Below are 21,522 nucleotides of genomic sequence, written 5' to 3'. Positions count from 1 at the left end.
AAATATGAATCAGAGGATGAGCAATTGAAGAAGAATCCAGAAGCAAAAGAGTTATTCAAACGCGATTCCTCCTATGAAATAAATCTGAAATCGGAAAGGGGCCAAAAGCCTGCAGCAGTGGGTATTTTAAACATGCTTATTAATAATGGCTCAAAGTGGAAATTTATTACAGTTGAGAATAGGGAAAGGGACAGTAAATCAGCATTGGTGAGGAAAAGAGCAAGGGAAAGATATGAGTTCTTATTTAAAATGTATTCATGTGCTTTATAACCCTAAAGTAGAGATTGCTATATTGAAGTGGAAGGCTTTATTTGTAGGATTGAATTCACCAAAGGTACGTTTTATGCCAGCATTCATTTTCCCATCTTTCATTTGCTTTCCTTTGGCCAAAAAGTTGGGGACTTAGTTTATTGCTTGAAAGCAAGAAAAGATTGCCTTAGTGGAGTCTCTTCATGAAAATATTCCTTGCTTTGAATGGTGACTTGTAAAGCACTCATTGGATCCTAGGAAAAATGCTATTTTATTGGCACATATGTTGAAGAGAATAGTTTTTAGAACATTCAATTAGTTCTGCCTTTGAGATAGAATTTAAACAAATCCAAAGCAATAGGATTAAATTCACGTAAAAACCCAACTGTTGCTTGGGAACCTATTCTTTTACCACTCAAACTACTCTAAGGATAATCAAGCTCACTCTTGGCTGTATTCCAGCCAAGGCAGATACATGCTTTTAATTCATCAATCAATTCATGGTACTCCCGTGCCTAAAACTCTCCGTGGCTTTCTAATACATTAGAGTAAAGTACAGACTCCTCGCTGTGGTCAGCAGAGCCCTGAAACATCGGTCCCTTGTCTACCCAGCCAACCTCATCTCCTCTCACTTTTTCTCTCATCTGGTCCGTCAGGTTCAAGTTAACTGGCTTCCTCTTGGTTCCTTCAACACATCCGGCTCTTCTCTGCCAAGACCAGCTCCACTCCTCTGCCTTGGACACACTTTTCCCTGGCACTCTTTAGGCACGACTCCTCTCAATTCTTCCACGGCTATTAGATGTCACTTCCAGAGAAAGTATCCCTGACCATTCTAGGCTATCTCCCCATCCATGTTTTATTCTATAATCCATTGCCATCTTTTTTTTTTTTAGATTTTTATTTATTTATTTATTTTAGAGAGAGAGAGAGTGAACGAGAGATAGCACAAGTTGGGGGAGGGGCAGAGGAGGGGGACAAGCAGCCCAACGACGACATGGAGCTTGATCCCAGGACCCTGGGATCATGACCCCAGCCAAAGGCAGACACTTAACCAACTGAGCCACCCAGGTGCTCCAGTACATTGGCCATCTTGATTGTCTCTACAGTGTGCTGACCGGAAGTGCTAACTACACGGATAAACATATGCAAGTGTGGAGATAAACAATATCTCCCATATTCCCTGCTAGACTGCAAGATCCCTGAGAGCAGGAACTGTTTTCATTGACTGCTGAACTACCCGGAACTGATAGCAGGGCCTGGCACATAATAGGTCCTCAGCAAATATTTGCTGCATGAATCCATGCTGCCTGGCATGTCATAGGCTGTCAGTAAACACTTTTTAAGTGAGTTTGTCTTGCTCCCATAGGACTTAGCAAATTCATGTAAGCTGCGTGAATTAATTCCCAGTGCCAAACTCCCTGCCCACAACAGCATGGTCTCTGCAAATTCTGCTGAGACAAGAAATGAAAATTCAGGACACGTGAACAGAGAGGATGCCTGAGAGCTCAGATGGACTCTGAGGCATCAGCTCTAGGATTAAAAAAAAAAAAAAAAAAAAAGTCCCACGCCAAATTTTAACTCTCAATAATCAGACCTGAGTCCTCTGGTTCCTTGCCGTCCTGATCTGTTTCTTGTTTTGGTGAGAACTTTTCCGTTTTTGTATGGGGGTTACCATGATGTGTTAATAAACTAAACTGGGGCTTTTTTTGGTTCACTGGTTTTGAACAAGCGGCTGATAGGTTTTGCTTTGGGTTTTCCAAGGCTCATATTTTAAGCAGCTGAAATCCCAGTCACTGGGCGTCTTTCATAGCTCACTGGACCCAGAGCCAAGAGACTGTTTGGGATTTGTAGTTGATGGTAACAATACAGCATTGCCATGAGGGAGATGTTTTGGCAAAACAGCACATAGCTGCGATGCAGCCGTTTAGAGCGATTGTTTGGGCTCTGCGAAAATTAATTTGCAAAAACATCCAGGTCTGTTGTGTGTTCTAGTTTATATGTAAATTAGAGGTTGTGGGCAAAGGATGCCCGGGATGATGCCATTCAAACAATTTCAGGCCAGTTGTCCATTAATCGGTTAGAGTGACTCTCACTCGGTTTGACTTTATTTACATTTGCGGAGGTTTTCTTAACAATACATTGCACCCGTCGAGCTAGAGAAAGACACAGCATTAGCCAATAAGCTGTAATAACTGATGCTTTTAAAAAAATGACAGTGCGCTTTAAAAATTTGACTTATCAGGACAGTCATGGGAACGAAGAGAAAAATAATTCAACAGCGATTCTCTAAATTTGGAAGGGGAAGCAATGCTGTAGCATCCTGCGATGCCATCTCTGCTCCCAGGGGTGACATGGGGTGTTATCAACCTGAAGGGTCAAGAACGTGGAGACTAGGTACGTGTCAGAATCCTGGGGATAATGTTCTGCACAAATCCGGAGGGAAAGTTTCTTACTCTAAATCTTGAAACCTTCGTTCCCATGTCCAGCCTTGCTGTGCAGGTGAAATCTGCATGGAGTTCCATGCCCTCCTGTTTCAAGAGGCTTCCTCCTAATGCATTTCCCTGGAACCTAGGTCACACCACATTTGCAGACACCTGAGTCTGGTCCTTTTGGCCCCTAAGTTCCCTAGACTAGTTTTGACACCTTCGTTATCGTCCCGACACTTAACACGGATTCGAAAAGCACTGGCTTTTTCGTCTGGACTAGAACCTTCCCCCAGCTTGGCTGGCCCCAGGACACCAACCCGTGGAGCTGCTCGTCATGAGCAGTCCCTCCCATTAGATCTCCTGGAGGGCCCTGCAGAGGAAACCCAAGCACATCCTCTCTTGCCCAGATTAAAGCCTTTGTATCTAAAACAGCCATCATTATGGCTTTTTAAAAAATCCTAATTTTGTTTGCAATGGTTGACGTTCAAAGCAGGTTGGTTTGAACCTTTGCATTTGAAATTTATTTTAACTGGAAAATAGGCACTGGTGTTACTTTCGATTTGCTGAAAGAGAAATGGGAGCAGAGTCTCACGATGGCCAAGGCAACACTTAACCCTGAAACCCCTTGGCTACGGTCATCTGTCCTCCTGTGGAGCCTGCTGGGAAGGAAGGACTTTACCCTCTGCCAGTAAAGCCTTAATTTCATGTATGTGTTTAGGCCTGATGACCTGTAAGGTGGCTTCTATTTCTGAAGGATGATGAATTCACGGCTGATTTGAAAATGAGCAGTCTGGTAGTGAGCAAACTTAGATGCCCCTGCAGGAGTGGAGCTGCTGAACAGGGGCGAGTGGCTCTCAGCTGTTCCTCCATTGTGTGAGCAGGTGGTTGGAACCAGACACAGAGGCCTCGGTAGTGAAGTGGGAAAATAAAACCCTGGAACGGTTTGTCATAAAGAATGGCGTGCCCAATAAAAGCAAAGGCAGATGTTTGCATAAAGTCTTTGTTGTTTGCGTTTTTGTGGGGGTGCTTTTGGGGTGTGAAGTTTATTAGTAAGACGCCACAGCATCTGCCTCCCCGTGTTGCCATCAATTAGCGGTCTTGCAACCCATTTATAGGGTCGGAATTATTTTTGGTGATGATTTTCATGGGAATAGATGAAATGCAACTCGCAACTTAGTTCTGACTACATTTGTTATGCAGCTGCCTTCCAGGGGAACCCCCTAGACATCATAGATGGCCCGGCTGGCAAAGAGGGACGGTCTCACAGAGTTGTAAAGATCGGAGGGGGCTGTATGAGTTTCCTGTTGTGGCTGTAACAAGTAACTACAACTGAGTGACTTAACACACCACAAATTTATGATCTTAGAGTTCTGGGTGTGAGAAGCCCAAAATGAACCTTGAGGGGTTAAAAATCAGGGTCAGCATGCCAGTATTCCTTCTGGAGGCTCAAAGGGGGAGAATGCGTTGCTGCACCCATTCCAGCTTCTAGAGGTCACGTTGGCTTATATCCCCTTCCTCCATCTTCAGCACAAAATCTTCTGCCCTCTCTTTCTACCCCGAGATCTCTTCTTGATGTCTGATCCTCCTACACCTCTCTCTTAAAAAAGACCGTTGGGATTACATTGGGCCCACTTAGACAATCAAGGATAATCCTCTCATCTCAGTATCCTTAACTTCATTATTTCTGCACAGGACCGTTTACTATGGAAGGTAACATCATAGGATGTGAACGTCTTTGAAGGTGGACCATTATTCAGGCTACCACACAGGCTATAGAGACCAGACCAAAGCCCAAAAGATAAATGGTCTGTCTAAAGCCCCACAGCGAATCTGGGGCAGTGCCATGGCCGTACCCCCGGCATCCTCACATCTGCCGTGTTTATGTGCTTCACGGACAAAGATGGGTAGGAGCAGGCACGGATGGGGGCTTTATTTGCATAACAAACTGGAAATGATTGAGGAATAAGCATAGGATTGTCAGTGATTCAAAAATAGCAGTTTAGAGGAGACAGAAGTTTATATTTTTAAAAATACATGTTTAATTCAAGAGCTTCCCTAAATATTATCATTTGGCGGGGGCATGCTACCTTCTAAAGATGTTCAGTGACTTGCAAGAATAACATAACTTAAATAACTGATGGGAAATGAAAGGGCCAAGGGACACATGTACAGGTTCCTCTCTTCTTTCTACCCCCCACCCCCCACTCTCTTTCTCCTTTCTCCCTTTATTACTCTACCCATGGCTGCCATTTGAAAATCAGAGCTGGAAAACCAATTCAAACTCTTGAAACTAAAAGGAGTGGAACCACCCAATGGACTTATTGCCATGGTTTAAGCCAAATTAAGTATTTGCCATATTTCACAAGGGAGCCCCCCTTGTTTTGGTGTTGAAACATTCTTCCAAGAGTCTGAGGAACTTGTTTTTGCCCAACAACAGCCTCTAACAAATAAAAGGTTGGTAGAATTTTGGATTCCAATGCTACTAGACATACCATCCAACCTGATTCTTCTCCTGAATTATGGGTGTTTTATAGAATACCTTTGGCAGGTGTTTGCATTACTCCTCTCTTGCCTCAGTTTTCTCCATCCGTGACATGAGAAGGAATGATGGCTACTTAAAGTAAAGGCTGACTTAAATTTGAGTTCCTGAGATGACAGGTGCATTTGGGAGGGTCGCGACTTGATTGTTAGGTTCATCTTCTCTAGGGATCAATCTCTAACTCCACTTCCACTGTGTCAGGGTTCGGTGCCCCTCACCTAGGGATTCATAACCCACTCCGCTCTTTCTGCAACCTTCCACTCTTGCCCCCCAGCCCTGCAGTGTGCTAATCATTCTTATATGTATGTGCCTTACTCAAAATTCAGCCCAGCCTAGGGCTGGACATGCAACAGAAGCTCACTGTATTGTTCATGGACACTGTGGATGGATGAGTGAATGATGACCATGTAAGCTCATGGCCACGTATTGGACACATGGATCCGGAGCCTCGGTGGAAATACTGAGGGGGTGGTGGGGGTCAGGCAGGAAAGGCCTGAAGATATGGTCTGTGATCTTCACTGACATAAAATTAGTAATTGGCTCCCCCTGCGCTGCTAACTTTCTTAAACAGAAGATAACTGGAAATTGCCATAGAAATTTATTTTCATAGATGTTTTAATGTGACACAGAAGATGAGTAGACGATTCCCCTTCGGATATTTGCGCCCAGTACACCATGTCATTTTTTTCCTGCCTATCAAATGAACACATTCTTGAGCTGCTGGTACATTAGGTTAGTGACACAGTGCTGGATTAAACAAAGACAAAGTCATTTTGCCAAGCTCCTGTCTGGCATTGATTGGGGGTCATAAAAGTCATTCAATCCCTCAGTTTGGTTTTGACAACCCACAGAATAACACCTTGTATATGTCGAATGCTACTTTCTTTGAAAAGCTTTAAATACCTTCTATACAGAACAAGGGTGGTTCCCATATCGTTCTTACCACACAGAAAATCAGAGCATCAGCTCAGGAATTACTCAATATTTGGTGTACTTCAAAAGATGATGTGGGTGGACTATTTCATCTTCCCATTAAGGCATTATTGCTAACTGTACTCATCAAAGAGGCCCCAAGATGAGTGGGTCTAAAACAAGAAAATCCAAAGGTAAAAGAGAAATTGACCAAGATCCAGGCCAGGAAAATACCCTAGTAATACCCAAGGGTCTCTATGACTGGGAAACTGGGTGGCTCTCTCCGATGTCACCACTTTGGTGCCAAGGCTCTTTGTGCATTGTTTCTTGAACCTTCCACCCAGGCTAATTCTGCAATTTCTTTTTGTTTCTAGTTCCTTCTTTCTGGGGATTGGTGAACTCAGCTTGGAATCTTTGCTCTGTGGGGAAACGGCAGTCGCCAGTCAACATAGAGACCAGTCACATGATCTTCGACCCCTTTCTGACGCCCCTTCGCATCAACACTGGGGGCAGGAAGGTAAGCAGCCATGTTGCTTCCCTTGTGAAGCTGAGGACACTGGCAAATACTGATTCTGAAAGCTAGTCTTCCGGTCTCCATCTCTGTGATGAGTTTGTCTTTCCATCTAGGAGTAAAATCACAGACCTCAGGCCTACTGCCAACCAACATAATTATGTCTAAATTGTGCTTTCTCTCCCTAGCTAGTCAAACCCTCGTGCTTCTAATTACTTCGTACCCCCTGGAGGTTGCCTGAGGCCCTGTCCTTTGGTACCCCATGAAGGTCAGAGAGCAATGTTGCTTCCCAAACATTATCATGCTGGGAAAATCCCTCCTCTCAGAAACCTCTTTACTGGGGCTTCTTTTAACCTCAACAAAGTGTGGAAAAAATTGTTCTAACAAAAGTAAAATCAGACATTTATCATCTTGGAAGGGAAAACAAACAAAAATCACCTTAGATGATTTATAAGAAAATCAATAATTAATCTTTCTAGGGGCATCTTGGCTGGCTAAGAATCCTAGCTCCTGCCCAGAAATGCTGAGCTATGCTTTGTGATTCTCCCACCAGCGTCCCTCCTTCTCTCACCTCCCTCCATGATGCGCTCCTCCTTAATTTGTGGAAAGGCACAAGGCCCGTGGGGTCTTCTCGTCGCTGGGCTCTAGCATTTCTCTTGTGGGCTAATTTCTTTTTGGCTGCCTTTTACTCTTGAGTAGTTTGTTGAAGGTGGGAAATACACACACACAGAAAATTGTGTTTGAAGGTGATTTAGTTATTGTGAACTCAAAAGGAATGGAAAATCATTTGTGTCCAAGAAATTGGGATTAAAATTACGGACAGCTTTTGTTACTGCTGGCAGCCGATTCTCCAGGGTTTGCGTTCCTTGGGCTCTGCTCTCTACTCATGCAGTCTGTTTGCCTTACCTACCATGGAGTTTGTAAGAAAGTTTTTCCCCTCCTGATATATTGGGATGTATTTTTTCCTTCGATATAACTGTCACCGGAAAACCAACCAAACAGACCCAAAGTCTAATGACTTATCTCGGAGATGTTAGTGACTCTGACTCAGGTCGCAAAGCAGGTTTTAAAAGGCATTGCATGTGATTGAGACTATTTCTCTATGTAGTGTTTGTGTGCTATTTTAAATATGACTTGAGAAACATTTTTCTAGAAAAGTCCTATGTAGGTCATGAAGTTTATTGCTCTGATTCCATAGAAATTAACCTATCCAAATTATCATGCCATTTGAAGTTTGATTTCTATACACTCTAAAGGGAACCTGACATGGGTTCTACGTACACCTCTCTCCTTCAAGTCATGAGCATGGACAGGCTCACTGACCAGTATTCAGAAAGAGCAAGTTGCAGTTTTGACTTTTCGATCATTCTTTCCTTCCTGGAGAGGGTGATGGAGGGAATAATTGTATTCTAGACAAAGGGAGAAGCAGTAAAAATGCAGAATGAGGGTTGGTACCTGAGTTCCAGAAATCAGCTGAAAGATGACCAGCGAGACTGAAGCACAGAGACCAGAGAGGAGGAGGCGGGACATAAGGATGGGAAAGGAAGATGGGGCCAAATCTAGAGGCTGTGCTAAGGAAGTGGATCTTTTTCCTGAGTGATGGGAAGCGATCGAAGCATTTTTAGGTAGAGTCCGTTGGACATGGGTTGGGAAAGATGGCGAGCTAACGCAAATAACGGACACATAATTTTCACTTTTCCATCAGCCCAGCTTAGAGGAAAATATTGATGTGAAAGAAAAAAAATAACTAATTCAAGACAGCTTCTCCCTAAAATTTTTTGGGAAAGATGAGACGGGGAGATAGCCTGTTGTTAAAAAGCACTTATATGTTTTGGTTTGGTATTTTTGTTGTTGTTGTTGACAGTGATTTTTTTTTCATATTTCCAACTCACGCAAGCATACCTGATCCAAATCAATTTTCAAACTCACTGGAGTTTGGAATTTTGGAAACATTTACTTTCGACGATGTAAATATTTATATCTGGCACGATTTGTGTTGTCAGCTGTTTGAAGAGCTGAGAACTGTCTGATGGTTTCCTTTGCGTTAGCAAAAGGTGGAAAATAAAATATAGATGGTAGGAGGATAAACTAACCGGTAATGAAATGTCTCCGTGTGATAGACAATAGCTAAATCGCCTTCGCCAGCTTTTTAAAGGTGGTGTCTAATGAGTCGGAGACTTATTTTGGAAGTGAGTATTCACATCACTGCTGTGAGTTTCATTTTGCCTTGAAGAAACGTGTATCCAAATCAGAAGGTTTAAAGACCACCCTGTAAGACTGGGAGGTTTTGTAGAATGCGGGCACGGTGCCACATTGTGAAATCTGAGATCTGCTGGGTATCAGCATGTGAAATGCATCCCAGTCATTATGTGTTTTGTGTCCTATTCTTATCCGTGAGCACGGTTCCTGCTCGTGTTTCAGTGTACCTTATACCCAAACCCATGGAATAGCCTTGTTGCAATCTCTGACTTGTGTTACTGTGTTCGTTTTAATGTGTCTGACCCGGCATGGGGCTCAAATCATGAATTAAGGGCTTATCTTAGCATGAGCAAGGGCTGAAATTCAACCTGAATGCAAGAATACAAAGAATAATAATAGTTAGATGACAATCAAAACATATTGTGTCTTGGATATAACAGAGTATATTCATTATACTTGAATAATGGTATCTCTTTTACTTTTTAGGTTGCTTCTTTTCAGTGGTAATTCTTAAGCAATGTTTGTGGGATTTTTTTCCTTGAAAGAGAGTGTTTTTGTGTGTGTGTGTGTGTTTTTACCCAGTTCATATCTGACACATAGGACTCTTATGGGAAAAATTTAAAATAACTGTGCTTTTCAAACAATACTCACTTAAGGTTGGGTTGCATATGGTCATAAGAATCTTAACTTGGAATCAGTCTCCCACCGTTGACCCCATTTACCTTGACTCTGAATAGTCTAAACAGTTTTTTTTTTTTTAATCTTGGAGTTAATCTTTTTTAGAGAAAGCTAAAATTCCTAAGTGAACTCAGGAATTAGAGTAGGCAGGTGGAAATAATTATTCCTTCATGGTCTCAGATCATTTAAAATCCCTGTATGTGGGAAATTGGATTCTGATACAACTGGTATTTTAAGCTCAGTTCAAGCCTGATTGACTATTTTAAAGGTGGAGACCCTTGGCAGTCAATGGACTTGTACAGATTCGCATATATTTTTACCTTCCTTGTCTTTTTCCTCGCACCAAAGTGAGTGTACATTATGTGTTTCTGTATTAATTTTTGGGTGCTATTCACCTAAGTAAGCTTCTTGGTAATTAGAAAATAACAATGTTACTGAATAGCAAACTATGAATGGCCTGGCTTGATCGTTTTGGGGTCTAATAGTTCTTCTAGATCTTTGCCTGGAGCATTCTCGGATACAGGTGGGTGCTGGAGGGTTTCTGGATTAAGAGGTGAGGTTAGCATTCATGGAAGAGATGTGGCTTGTAGATAACCTCTCTGCTGATCTGAAATATCTAAAAGAAGAAAAAGCATATTAAAACTGAGTCTAAAATCACTTGCTGATCCTACCATTTTAACCAAAAGTCAGTTCTGGCATCCTTCCTCATCTATTAGCTCTTTTAATAAAATGGACATCTCAGGAGTTAGTGACATGAGCATTGCTCAGGATATGTTAAATGTAAAAGTAGCATCTAAAGTCATTCACCTAATGATCCCAATTTGCTTAAAAAGTGTTCATGCTATGCATAGAAAAGAGACCAGGGTTTAGAGTAATATTGTTTCTTTCTACTTTCCTAAAGCAGAACTAGATTTTCTATAACAAGCTTGCATTAATTTAATAATCTGAAAAACATATATAGATTTTTTTAAGTCATCCCTTTATTTTAGGCAAAAATATACTCAGGGTTGGGAAATATGGTAGATGGAATAATGCCCTCCCCTAAAGATATATCTGTCCTAATCCCCAGTGCTTGTAAATATGTTATCTTACATGAGCAAAAGCTATCTTGAAGATACGATTAAGTTAAGCATCTTAAAATGGGTAGATCATCCTGTATTATCCTGATGGATCCACTGTAATCACAGGGTTCATATAAGGAACAGACAGAGGCAGGAGAGTCCAAGGCAGAGAAGGAGATGTGACAGAAGCATCAGAAGTCAGAGTGATGTGTTGCCATGAGCCAAAAGAATGTGGGCAGCTTCAAGAAGCTGGAAAAGGGCAAAGAAATAGATTCTTCCCTAGAATCTCCAGAAGGAACACAGTCCTGCTTAAACCTGGATTGTAGCCCCACAAAACTGATTTTTGACCTCTGACTTCCAGAATGTGAGATGAGGCTTTCAAGGAGATTGGTTGCTAGCTTATACAACCGCAGGGATGGAGCTGAGGACGAAAGACCCCAGCTGCACTCCTCTCCACCCACACTTTGCCAGGCTCCCTCTGGGGAGAAGTCAGAGACCAAGACAAGATTGTTGATTCAGTCTACATAAGCCAGCCTCGAGGCCACAGGATGAGGTGAAGGTAGATTTGAAGGGGCAAACAGAAGACATCCAACACAAGGCTATACCCTTTATCTACATGACCATTTGCACGTTTCCCATTAAATGAATATGAGGTAATAAAACTCATCATTACCTATAAAGTTAAGTATAAATGTCTCAACCTGGCATTCATAGTCCTTGCAATATGGCCCCAAATCTCCCCTCCAGAGCCTTATTCCTCTTACATGTTATGCCTACCCTTGGTTCCCAGTGAGACTGTAATACTTTTTTCTTAATTGACTCTATCTCACCTTTCCCTGTGATCTGTGCTTTGGCCACAGTGTAACCCTTCCCCTGACATAACTCTGTACTTCAGCACTCCCCATCCCTACCTTTTTATTATTCAGTCTGTGGCACCAGCGCTCCCTCTGCCGTGACGCTCCTCTTGATGTCTTTCGTGACTGGTGAACTGCCTCTTTGTCTGCCTCCTTAAGTAACTTGCTTATATTTTATTTAGGATCTGAACCTTGGCCTCTAGTATATTAGTCTTACTTGCCTCGTCTCCCCATCTTAGATCAAGGGCTCCTCACGATAAATGTGCTTTCATATTTTCATTTTATACCCCTAGGTTATCTATGATGGGGCTGGTTGATTTGAACTGAACCAAGATTGTCTTTGATTACCAAACAAAAGGTTTATATGGAATTAGTGAAAAATTGCTTTGACTCAAGGTGGGAAAAATATGAGAAAGTCCCATGATGAAAAGTAACCTTGCCATCAATAGAATCTGTCATTAGAAGCTGATTTTCGGGTATTGTACTTTTCCTGAAACATGGTTGAAATATGTTGAAAAAAATAATGACTGTGAATTGGTTGGATGCCTAAAATCTTATCACTTCTCTATTTTTAAATTTCCCCCATGAACCTGAGAGCAACATTTAGTTGACTACAATTAATCATTGCAGTGTCTACATTGCTATGTTAAGAAATCTTTTATGAGGAAGGCATTTATGTTCTTTCAAGGACTTCACAATATATTAGGGGAAAATATAGATATACAGAAGTTAAATCACAGTAGCTGATTTAAATAACTATTTGAGATAATAGTGGAAGAGAACCTAGGGAAGCAGTGAAATGATTCATTAGCCGATCAATCATTTTGACATTAATATTTAATGGTGGTAAGAAGTTGGGTTGGCTGAACCAGGCTTTATGGAGGTGCTCGAATGTGAGCTAGCAGGGACAGGTAGGCAGAATGAAATATGGTTTGCAAGAGGGTCTTCAAATGTTAGACGTTCTGGTGCCACGTGTGAAGGATTGAAGAAAATGTAAGGATAGATCCATTTCACCGTCTACATGTGTTACTGTGGTGCTGGCTTTTATTGGGGAACCGATATTAAACTTTCATAGATAAGTATTCTTTCCCATTTGGATTTCATTAGCTATCTTTAAGTACCACAGGACTTTTTATACTGAAGCTCTGGTATGGAAATGACACATATAATTTTACGTGTGCTTGTGGGATAGAGTAGATCTCTAAGAGCTGATGAAGAAGTGAATGTAATTCTTACTCATTTGTATTTTGTGGTTTGATAAATTTCTTGACAATATCCTTTCTCAGAAGCCATAAAGGGTCTCTTTATTTGAATCTAATTCTAACCAACAAGGAAAAGCAGTTCGGTGATATGGAATGGACAGTAAAATTCTGGAAGAAAGTGGATGTATTATCTTAGAAAATATGGTAGCCAAAGTAAAATAATAATAATAATAATAATAATAATAATAATAATAATGTTGATAAGCATTGTCAGACATGGATCCTAAATCCTTCAAAAGGCAGATTTTTGAAATATCATAGTTAAAGTAGCTGTGGTCTCTCTGACTCATGGAAGGTAACTCTAGAGGAATGAGAAGCTCTTGAAAACGAAATTATGGTAATACAATTACAAATGAGGATACCCCCCCCCAAAAAAGGAATTGGTAGGAGCTAAGGCTACAGGTGTGACTGCACAGGGAGTTTTGCCAAAAATTATGTTTTTAAATGGCAGGGACAAGTTGTGAGAGAAAGAGCTTTATGGCCAAGAAGGAGGATGAAAGTGGAAGGAGCCTGTGAAAATCGTTTCAGGGAGATTAAGGTCCAGAATGAGTTTAGGGTGGCAGAACGAGGTCTTTTAAAGTTACAGTTAGAGGAAGCAGGAACATTAAGACAATATAGACCTTTGTTGTGTGTGGGGGGGTGGGTATCCTCAGGTGTTCTGCTCTGGGTTTGGAATTTTAGGTTTTACCACTAACCACCCAGGCACGAGAAGCCTAACCTCTCTGAGCTTCAGTTCCCTCCTCGGTAGAAGAGAGATCATGATTGTACCCTCCTTGCAGGGGTGTGGTGGAGGGAATTACACGGAGTACCGCGCTTAGTAGGCAGGTGATAATTCGAGCGGCTGGCAGATGAGGAGATGTGCTACAGTTGTTAGCTACTGTCTTTGTCCCTTCTGGCTGCCGTACCAAACTGTCACTGATGGCGTGGCTTCTAAAGAATGGACATTGACTTCTCGCAGTTTTGGAGGCTGGGAAGTCCAAGCTCGAGGCAGGGGCATGGTCACATTCTGGTGAGGGTCCACGTCCTCGTTCACAGCCGGTGCCTTCTTGCCGAGTCCTCACATGCTGTGAGCAGCCGGGGAGCTCTGTGGGGCGTCTTTTCTAGGGGCACCAGTCTGAATCAGGAGGGCCCTGCCCTTATGACCTAATCCCCCCCAAAGGCCCCACCTCTTCATACCACCCCCTTAGGGATTAGGATTTGAACATATGAACTTTCAGACCATGGCAGCTGCCATCAGAGATGTTGTGGCCATTAGCAAGAAAACACAACTTAATCCCACTGGAGTTTCTCCAACAAACAAACTAATATTCACTTTAGAATCAGTAACATGTATGCTGAGAGGTGAAGTGGATGGCAGAATACGAATCCAGAACCACCTTGCCAACAACCCCTATCCGAAAGTTTGAAATGCAGTAGGCCTAAAAGTAAAGCTTTCCTCTCAGGCCCGTCTTTATAAAAAGCTGCACAGATCCACTGAGCTTGGATTCGTTGTAAATCACTACATGTGGAAAAAGTAGAGGAAGTTAATGGGTAATGTGATCAGCATGAGTAAATAGCACAGGGAAGATGCCAAGAGACGAATTCAACCTAATTACATAGTACATAAGGTGCTACTCCGTAAGCGAGGTCATTGTCCTATAATAACCTTCAGTGAGAAGAGAGTACCTGGGCTATTGCAGTCAGATCCCTCAATGCTGATGGTTAGAATAACTAATGGAAAAGCTGTTGCCAACGTGAAACGCAGAAAAAGAGGAACAACATAGGGATGAGAAAAATCAAGCATTCTGTACGTTCTGTATTCAATTCTCTATCTGAAAGGACAGCATTTTAAGGCATAATTACAGGTGCCTTCTAATTATACCTGTCCCGAGCAGCCTCGGACACAGAAAACTAGCGCTGGTGTTTGGAAATGGCATGAACCAGACTTTATTTCAAAATAAGAACTCAAGCCATGCGAAGGGAGAATGACTTCCCTGTGCTTCATTGAGAACCCCAGCACAAAAAGAGTTCCGGCAGGCACTGAAGTCCGCCTGCAACTCGAGAACCATCTCAAGCATCAGAGGAGAGCTTTGACCTGGCCTGGAATCCCCCTTCCAATCTGGAAACTCTACGGACAATGGTTAGACGGGCACACAGAATACGTTTGTTTGAGGCTGACCCCGGAATGAGGATTTAACTCCCAAAGGAGAACTCCCTTTAAAGCCCTCGCATGGGTTTGGAAGAAACCTGCCTTCTCCTCTTTCTCATCCTCTATTGAAATTACTCCTCAGTGTTGGATACAGGACTCTTTCTCCTTTAGGAGATTTTGCTCTGAGTCACTAGACTGGAGGATCCAGGGCAAAATGAATGTTACAAGAAAGGGCTTTGATTAAAGATAAAGAAGCGAGGCCAAGGTAATTGTGTTTATGCTCAGAGCAGAGCGTTTTGCAGGCAGTGGAAGGTTTCAGAGCCTCGTGATGAAAGGTAAGCAAAATGTGAGAGACTGATGCCGTGTGCTAAGTTGGGATGGGCTCAGAGCAAAGGCGATCTGAGGTTGGCATCAGGCTCTCAGGCACCGTCGCCTAGCTTAGAGCTGGGCCCGGGATTACTGCTCACAGTCTCAGCAGTTGCTTGTAATGTGTCCCTCTTGACATCGCCCAGAAAATCAATGCAGTCATTAGGCAAGCCTTTGAAGGAAACACCTGATGTTGGCTTTAGTATTTTATAAATATATTTAATTCTGTGTCTTTCTTTATTCCTCTGGTGAATATTAGAAAAGACTTTGCTTTCCCTTCCTGCTTCTTGGTCTCTGTCTCTCTCTCTCTCTCTCTCTCCCTTTCCCCCCTCTTCATTTACCTTCCTCTTCTCAGGCACTTCGACTTGCTCTCCTGCCTTTTTCTCCCTTTCCCTGTCTCCTTTCTCCCATTCACCTCGCTCCATTCCTCTGTCCCCCCTTTCTTTTCCTCCCTCCTTCCTTCTGGGCTGGGGTTCATATGACTGAGGAACCCGTGCCTCCTCTCTTCTGCATCAGGGTAGATAGGTACTCCCCTTCCACACATTTTAGAAGGATTGACAATTCTATGATTTTGGTGCCAACACTTAAATAAAAGAAAGTTCAAGTTATCTGAGGACTGAGCACAATTTTTGTGAGAGAGTATGAGGGGAATTAACTCAAGAAATCTAATGAATTTAGAGGCAGATGAATTCCTCTGGGAATTTCACGGGCGCTAAGTGTCAGTCACATGGTACCACCTCAGTTGTCTGGTTATTTGATTCCGCAGATGAAACCAACAGGCATTTTACAAATTAACTGCCCTTTCAAATAGGTGACAAAATGTCTTATTCACATATACCTCTTGTAGTTCAGCTCTCTTGCCATTCATCTAAAAATGAAGGAGAGCAGGAGAAAAGGGAAAAACACGACCTAATTTTTACAGACTTCTCCCAGCTTGTGTTACCTCTCAGGCATTCCAGAACAAATGTCTCCATCAGTCAAGAAGATAAAACTGGCAGAACACCTGGACGACACAGAAACAGTCATATACCCAAGAGTTCTGAATTTTGATATTAAAAATCTGATACCAGGTGTGCATTCTCTTCAAGAAGCCTCTGAAATCGGCCAATCTTCCCCTTGTATGTCTGGTCATTTGGCTGCATAAACCAGCCAGGCTCTCCCTACCTGAACTTCAGAGACTTTGAGTCCAGTTAAACGGCCATTGCTGCCTAGAAACCAGGTATCTTTGGTCTGAAAATAACAATAATTTCCCCATCATTTCAGGGGAAAAAAATTAAGTAGATTCTGTGTGAAGGACTTAAGAAAATACAAATTTTCTTCTACGTTCTGCTTTTCTGAAACAAAAGAGCTACATTAAAACTGGAAAACTAGAATAAAAAGTATGATTGGGGGGGTCTATGCATCATAAACAATTGAACATCTGAGCAACTATCAGACTTTTAATTTTTCTTATGAAATTTATTTTTTAAAGATTTGTTTATTTATTTTAGAGAGAGAGAGAGAGAAAGACTGAATGGGGAGAGGGACAGAGGGAGAGAATCTTTATGCAGATTCCCCCGATGAGGGTGGAGCCTGATGCAGGGCTTAATCTAAGAGCCTGAGACCATGACCTGAGCTGAAATCAAGAGTCAGACACTTAACCGACTGAGCCACCCAGGTGCCCCAATTTTTCTTATGAAAATTTAATGTCATATAGAAATAACTTTATTAATGTTTCCTGAAGGATTGAGAATAATTAAAATAATCCATTTCTTTCCAATATCTCATATTTTTATCATTTGAAAATGTAGGCATTCTAATCTACTACCTTAGGGCCAAGATCTAAACTGTATGAAGAGTTAAGAGTAGCCAGTTTATTTTTCCATTTCCCCACCTCTCCGCCCCAATGTTGTAGTTACATAGGATGAGTGGATGAGTAAGTATAGAGATCTAACGTAGACCCTAATGACGATAATTAAGACTGCCCTATTGAATACTAGAAATTTGCAGACAGTAGATTTCAGGTGCTTTCACCAACAACAAGAAAACGCTGACTCTGAGCAAATGGATATGTTAGTTTGACTGTAATAGTCATTTAACAGTGCATGTGTCTATCAAATCCTCATGTTGCACACCTTAAATATATACCATTTTTATTAAAAAGGTAAATAAAAAAATGCTAAGAGATTAGCTCGTTCAGCCTAGCATCTGTTCTTTCATACAATGAGCCAGTGTCTGTTCAGTAAGACATGTTGCTAATGTTGCCGGCTTCGTGTTCTGAACAGATTCTTTTCTGTGTTTACTAAGATCTTCATCAGATGTGACAGAATATACCATTAGTCATTTCTGGCCCTTAGCCGTGAAACCCACACACTCTGACCATATATACAAAACATGTTTACGTATGATATCATATGATGAAGGTGCACGAACTCATTTTTACTGAGAAGTGAAAACATACACACCCACACGGTTTGGTGTGTCAGAGTCAATGGAAACCTGTCAAACTAGCAGCGTCTCACCTGCCTGAAAATATTTTCTCCCACCTTCATATCACAAATATGCCTCCCATCAAATTCTATGGAGCAGAGATTTTTCCTAATTTGCATTTTCCTCTGAAATATTCAGAAAATATATATATATATATTTTAGTTGAGAGAAAGCTACTTTTTTTAAAGCCAAGTAGCTATTTTCACTGATTTCTCACTAGGAGCAAATGCATGGCCTGTGCTGGGCTAGAAGGGATTATGCAGTACATAGAGCGTGTTACTATTCAGTGCTCGTGTGCTAGGTAGGCTTGAATATAGAAATCAGCTCAGTGCTTGATGACTCCCAAATTATTTATTTTGAGCTTGAGAGACTCCAAAGAATAAGATTTGGGCAAAATTATCCGTTCCGGTTAAGTGTCACATCACCCCTTCAGAGTCTGATGCTTCCCCAAGCCCAAGTTTGTAGAGCAGCTTCTTGGACAGATGAATTGCTGGAGAAGGCTTCTCAAGTGAGAGCTGCAGAGGAGTCTGGGAAAGCAGGGCGGGGAAGTCCAGCAAAGGTGGGAGTCCAACTGGAGTCCAGCTGGAGCCTGATCCCACAAGCGAGCTCTTGAGAGTGAATGGCACCACTGTTCTAGCAGCCTTCCCTCGCCCCTAGGGGCCAGGGAGGCAGCCTAAAGGGGGTGTAACCTCCCTGGTGTTCCCAGGCAAGGAGGCTCTTGAGCAGTGGTGTATTCGAGAAGCTTGCCTGCACTGGCTTTCCGGAGCCCATCTGAACATCTCTCCCCACCTCTACATTCAGTGATATCAAGTTGGTAACTTGAAATCCCCATGGTAGGTGTGTTTATACCAAAGAAATCTGCCAATGCTACACAACAGGGCCTTTTTCCCCCCTAGAGAGCTGGTTGATAAATATTTAGCAGTGCACACAGTTCTTACAGGCCAAGGGCAGTTCCCAGGAGGAGGGTGAGTTGATAGCAGCCAACACTCAGAGAAGCTGAGAGACCTGCGCCGTCTCCCAGAAAAGGGGATCTGAGTGGATCGCCAAAGGCATCTGTTATAGCTAGTGTTGGATATTTTAGATTCGCTACAAATATTCATATTGGAACTGACTCCAGTGACTGTTGTGGCCTCCTTAACTATCATTCCACTTGGGCTGCCCTGTCCTCTACCCTCCCCAAGCCCAGTTGCCACTCCTGGGAGGAGGTGAGAAGCATAGAAATGAGGAGATGGAATTCTGACGTTCCTTACCTTCATTCTGATTCCTCTTTTAATACACTGGCTTTCCTCGGTTGCCTTCTACAAGCCCACATTCCTCCTAATCATGTCTTTGCAGAGTAAGGTTGGCATATGGGGACAGCTTTCACCCAATGCCCTGGCAATCACAAAGCGACATCGCCAAGAACTTTTCCAGTTTAAGCTGCCACGGCTCCAGAACTAGGGACGTCCTGGGCTATTTCACAGCCCCGGTTCCCCAACCCCATCCCCCAGCTTCTTGTCAGTGGTAGTATGTTTCCATCAGAATTGCATGCAACCCTGGAAACACATGCTATACATATATTTGCAGGTGCAAAGGGAAGAAATGGGGAGGAGCTTCTGGGCTTTTCCAAGTAAGGGATCCTTATTCAACACATTGCCTTGTGATGATGATTTCATGGTTTCTGAATCTAAAACGTATGATTAAAAAAAAAATCTGAATAAGACTGAGGAAGTAGCCCTGTGCCAGGCAGTTTTGAGTCCACACTGTTCAATCAATTCGAAGTATTACTAGCATTTTTCTCAAGAGTGTAATATACAACAACTGCCAAGCTTTCCTTTTGCGATTACAAAAAGGACAGACACTGGAGTGAGCCATATTTCAGCACTGCAGGGATATAAAAAATGAACTGCTAAAAACGGCCCGGGAGGAATGAATAGCAATAAGACATCAATGTCATCTGTATACTGATTTGTGATGAATTTCCAAAAGGCTTAATGGTATGATGCTATGATATATAGAGGCTCCCTGAAAGTTAATAACTGTAAGTTACCCACTTGGAAGAATGTAATGGAGGAAAGCAAGTGATCACAGATAATATATAAATAAGTAACTTCACTAATACAGTCACACTGTCCTGCGTGTTCTGGATTGTGACATTCAGTGATTAGAAATATAAAATTCGAAGGATTGTGAAGACAGAAGAAGGTCAGATGTTACGCAAACACCCGTAATCATACGTTTGGTAAAGCCTTTCATTTGCCTTTCGAAGACTGGCACCCATGTAGTGAAGAGAAAACTGTATACCTTGATCACCTTGCAGAGGTAAATTAACCTCGGCCGGAGTTCTCTGATGCAAAGTCAAGTGGGAGCAACAAAATCTTGCATCTCTGCAGCCCGTTTGTTTGGAGGAGCCAGTTGTTCTTGCGAATTACCATGTGGTCTGGCATTTCCCCCATGGGCTGTATGCCTAAAGCACCAACAGCTCTGAGGCATAGGGTCTGGAATAAGGGTAGCCCCTTTCAACCTGCAGTCTGGGCTCATGTGGTCCACTTCTTTTCATGGCCGTGGCTGACCAATTCTGGTTAGCAGTACAGTGCCTGGCACAAAGAAAGCACTCAATAAATGTTTATTGGATGAAATGATAAATAGATAAGTGGGGAAAAAAATGCCCCAGATCCTGGAATTACAAATAGATGGGAAGAGAGAAAGGAACTAGATTTATTGAGTACCTACCACATCCATTTATACATACATATTTTATCTCATTTAATTCCCCAAACAACCCGAGATGGTCAGTTTTGCAGACCAGGAAGCCGAAATGTACAGTTGTTAAATAATTTACCTAGAGTTACAGGGGAGGCAAGAAAAAGAGCTGAGTTTCAACCTCAGCTTGTCTGCCTGAAACACTGTGTTCCTTTCCAGAATGTTGCCCTAACACTGAAGACAGGGGGAAAATATTTTTCCATTATAGCATGGCTTTAGGAAGAAGAGGGTCTGGGATCAGAAGGGCCCTGACCTTCAGCCAATTTCCTTCTCCCTGCCGTCATTTGAGAGAATGAGGAAAGGTGGTGCCCTGTGCTGGGTTCCTGCCATGTTCGGCTTGTTAATTGCACCTCTGCAGCCTGTAGCATCATACATATTTATTCTTCGAGGTATGCTATAGGTCTGCTTTGTTATCTGGCTGCCACTCTCCTCCCTGGCAAGGTGGCAGAGCACGTACTGAATGTCATTGCTAAATGGGTAGTTAATTTTCCTATATCCTTCATCAAAAAAGTGCCACATAAAATGCCCCATATCGTTACTGTCATCACCGCACCAGCTCTGGCAGCTAGAGAGTCAGGAGAAAGACATACAGTTTTAATTTCTAGGACACGGACATGGGTGTTTTCTCCCAGTATTTTTCTGTGTCCTCCGTCTGCTCTGCTCTGTCTCTCTTGCTTGTGCTGAGGACACGCCATGGTATGTCTGCATGTAGGGTATTCCCCCAAAGAACATGAATTGCTCAGTGGAAATCCCGGTAGGCACATTTCCATGTTCCGCGGGGCTCTCACCAGATCAAGAGAAACTTTTAAAGTCATGAGCCTCAGAGGACTGGCCAGTGTAAATGGTCTGTCCCTGTTTCTCCTGGGCACTCATCCTTTCAGTCATTTCATATGATGTGCATAATTTAACAGGGGCGAAGCTGGCACATCCCTGCCATTCATTTCTCAGCCTGCCCTTAGTTCTCTGTGGATCATAATGATGATAATGGATGGAAATTTTAGGTTTGTTCTTCTCCACACCCAGTGGTAAGACTGAAAGGAATTCAGAGGTGACCCTCAGTTCTCAAGTCATTTCGGGAATAGGATAGTCAGAGCAAAGACTTAAGATTACAATGGTTTTTGGCTCA

General features: G+C 42.5%; 1 protein-coding gene across 1 annotated transcript in view; it reads left to right on the top strand.

Moving 5' to 3' along the window:
• The window catches only part of CA10 (carbonic anhydrase 10 (inactive)), a 478,349-nt gene that overhangs the window by 192,363 nt on the left and 264,464 nt on the right, over window positions 1–21,522 (top strand). Inside the window, exon 3 of the mRNA XM_087854513.1 lies at window positions 6,501–6,643. Coding sequence (XP_087710639.1) covers window positions 6,501–6,643 — 143 coding nt within the window. The remainder of the gene's footprint in view (window positions 1–6,500; window positions 6,644–21,522) is intronic.

This window comes from Ursus americanus, chromosome 23, assembly GCF_024610735.1.
Source record: "Ursus americanus isolate L20-20 chromosome 23, mUrsAme1.1.p, whole genome shotgun sequence".
In the NCBI taxonomy this organism is placed as follows: domain Eukaryota; kingdom Metazoa; phylum Chordata; class Mammalia; order Carnivora; family Ursidae; genus Ursus; species Ursus americanus.
Note: the sequence above shows the minus strand (reverse complement) of the source record. Positions and strands in the feature narration are given on the sequence as shown.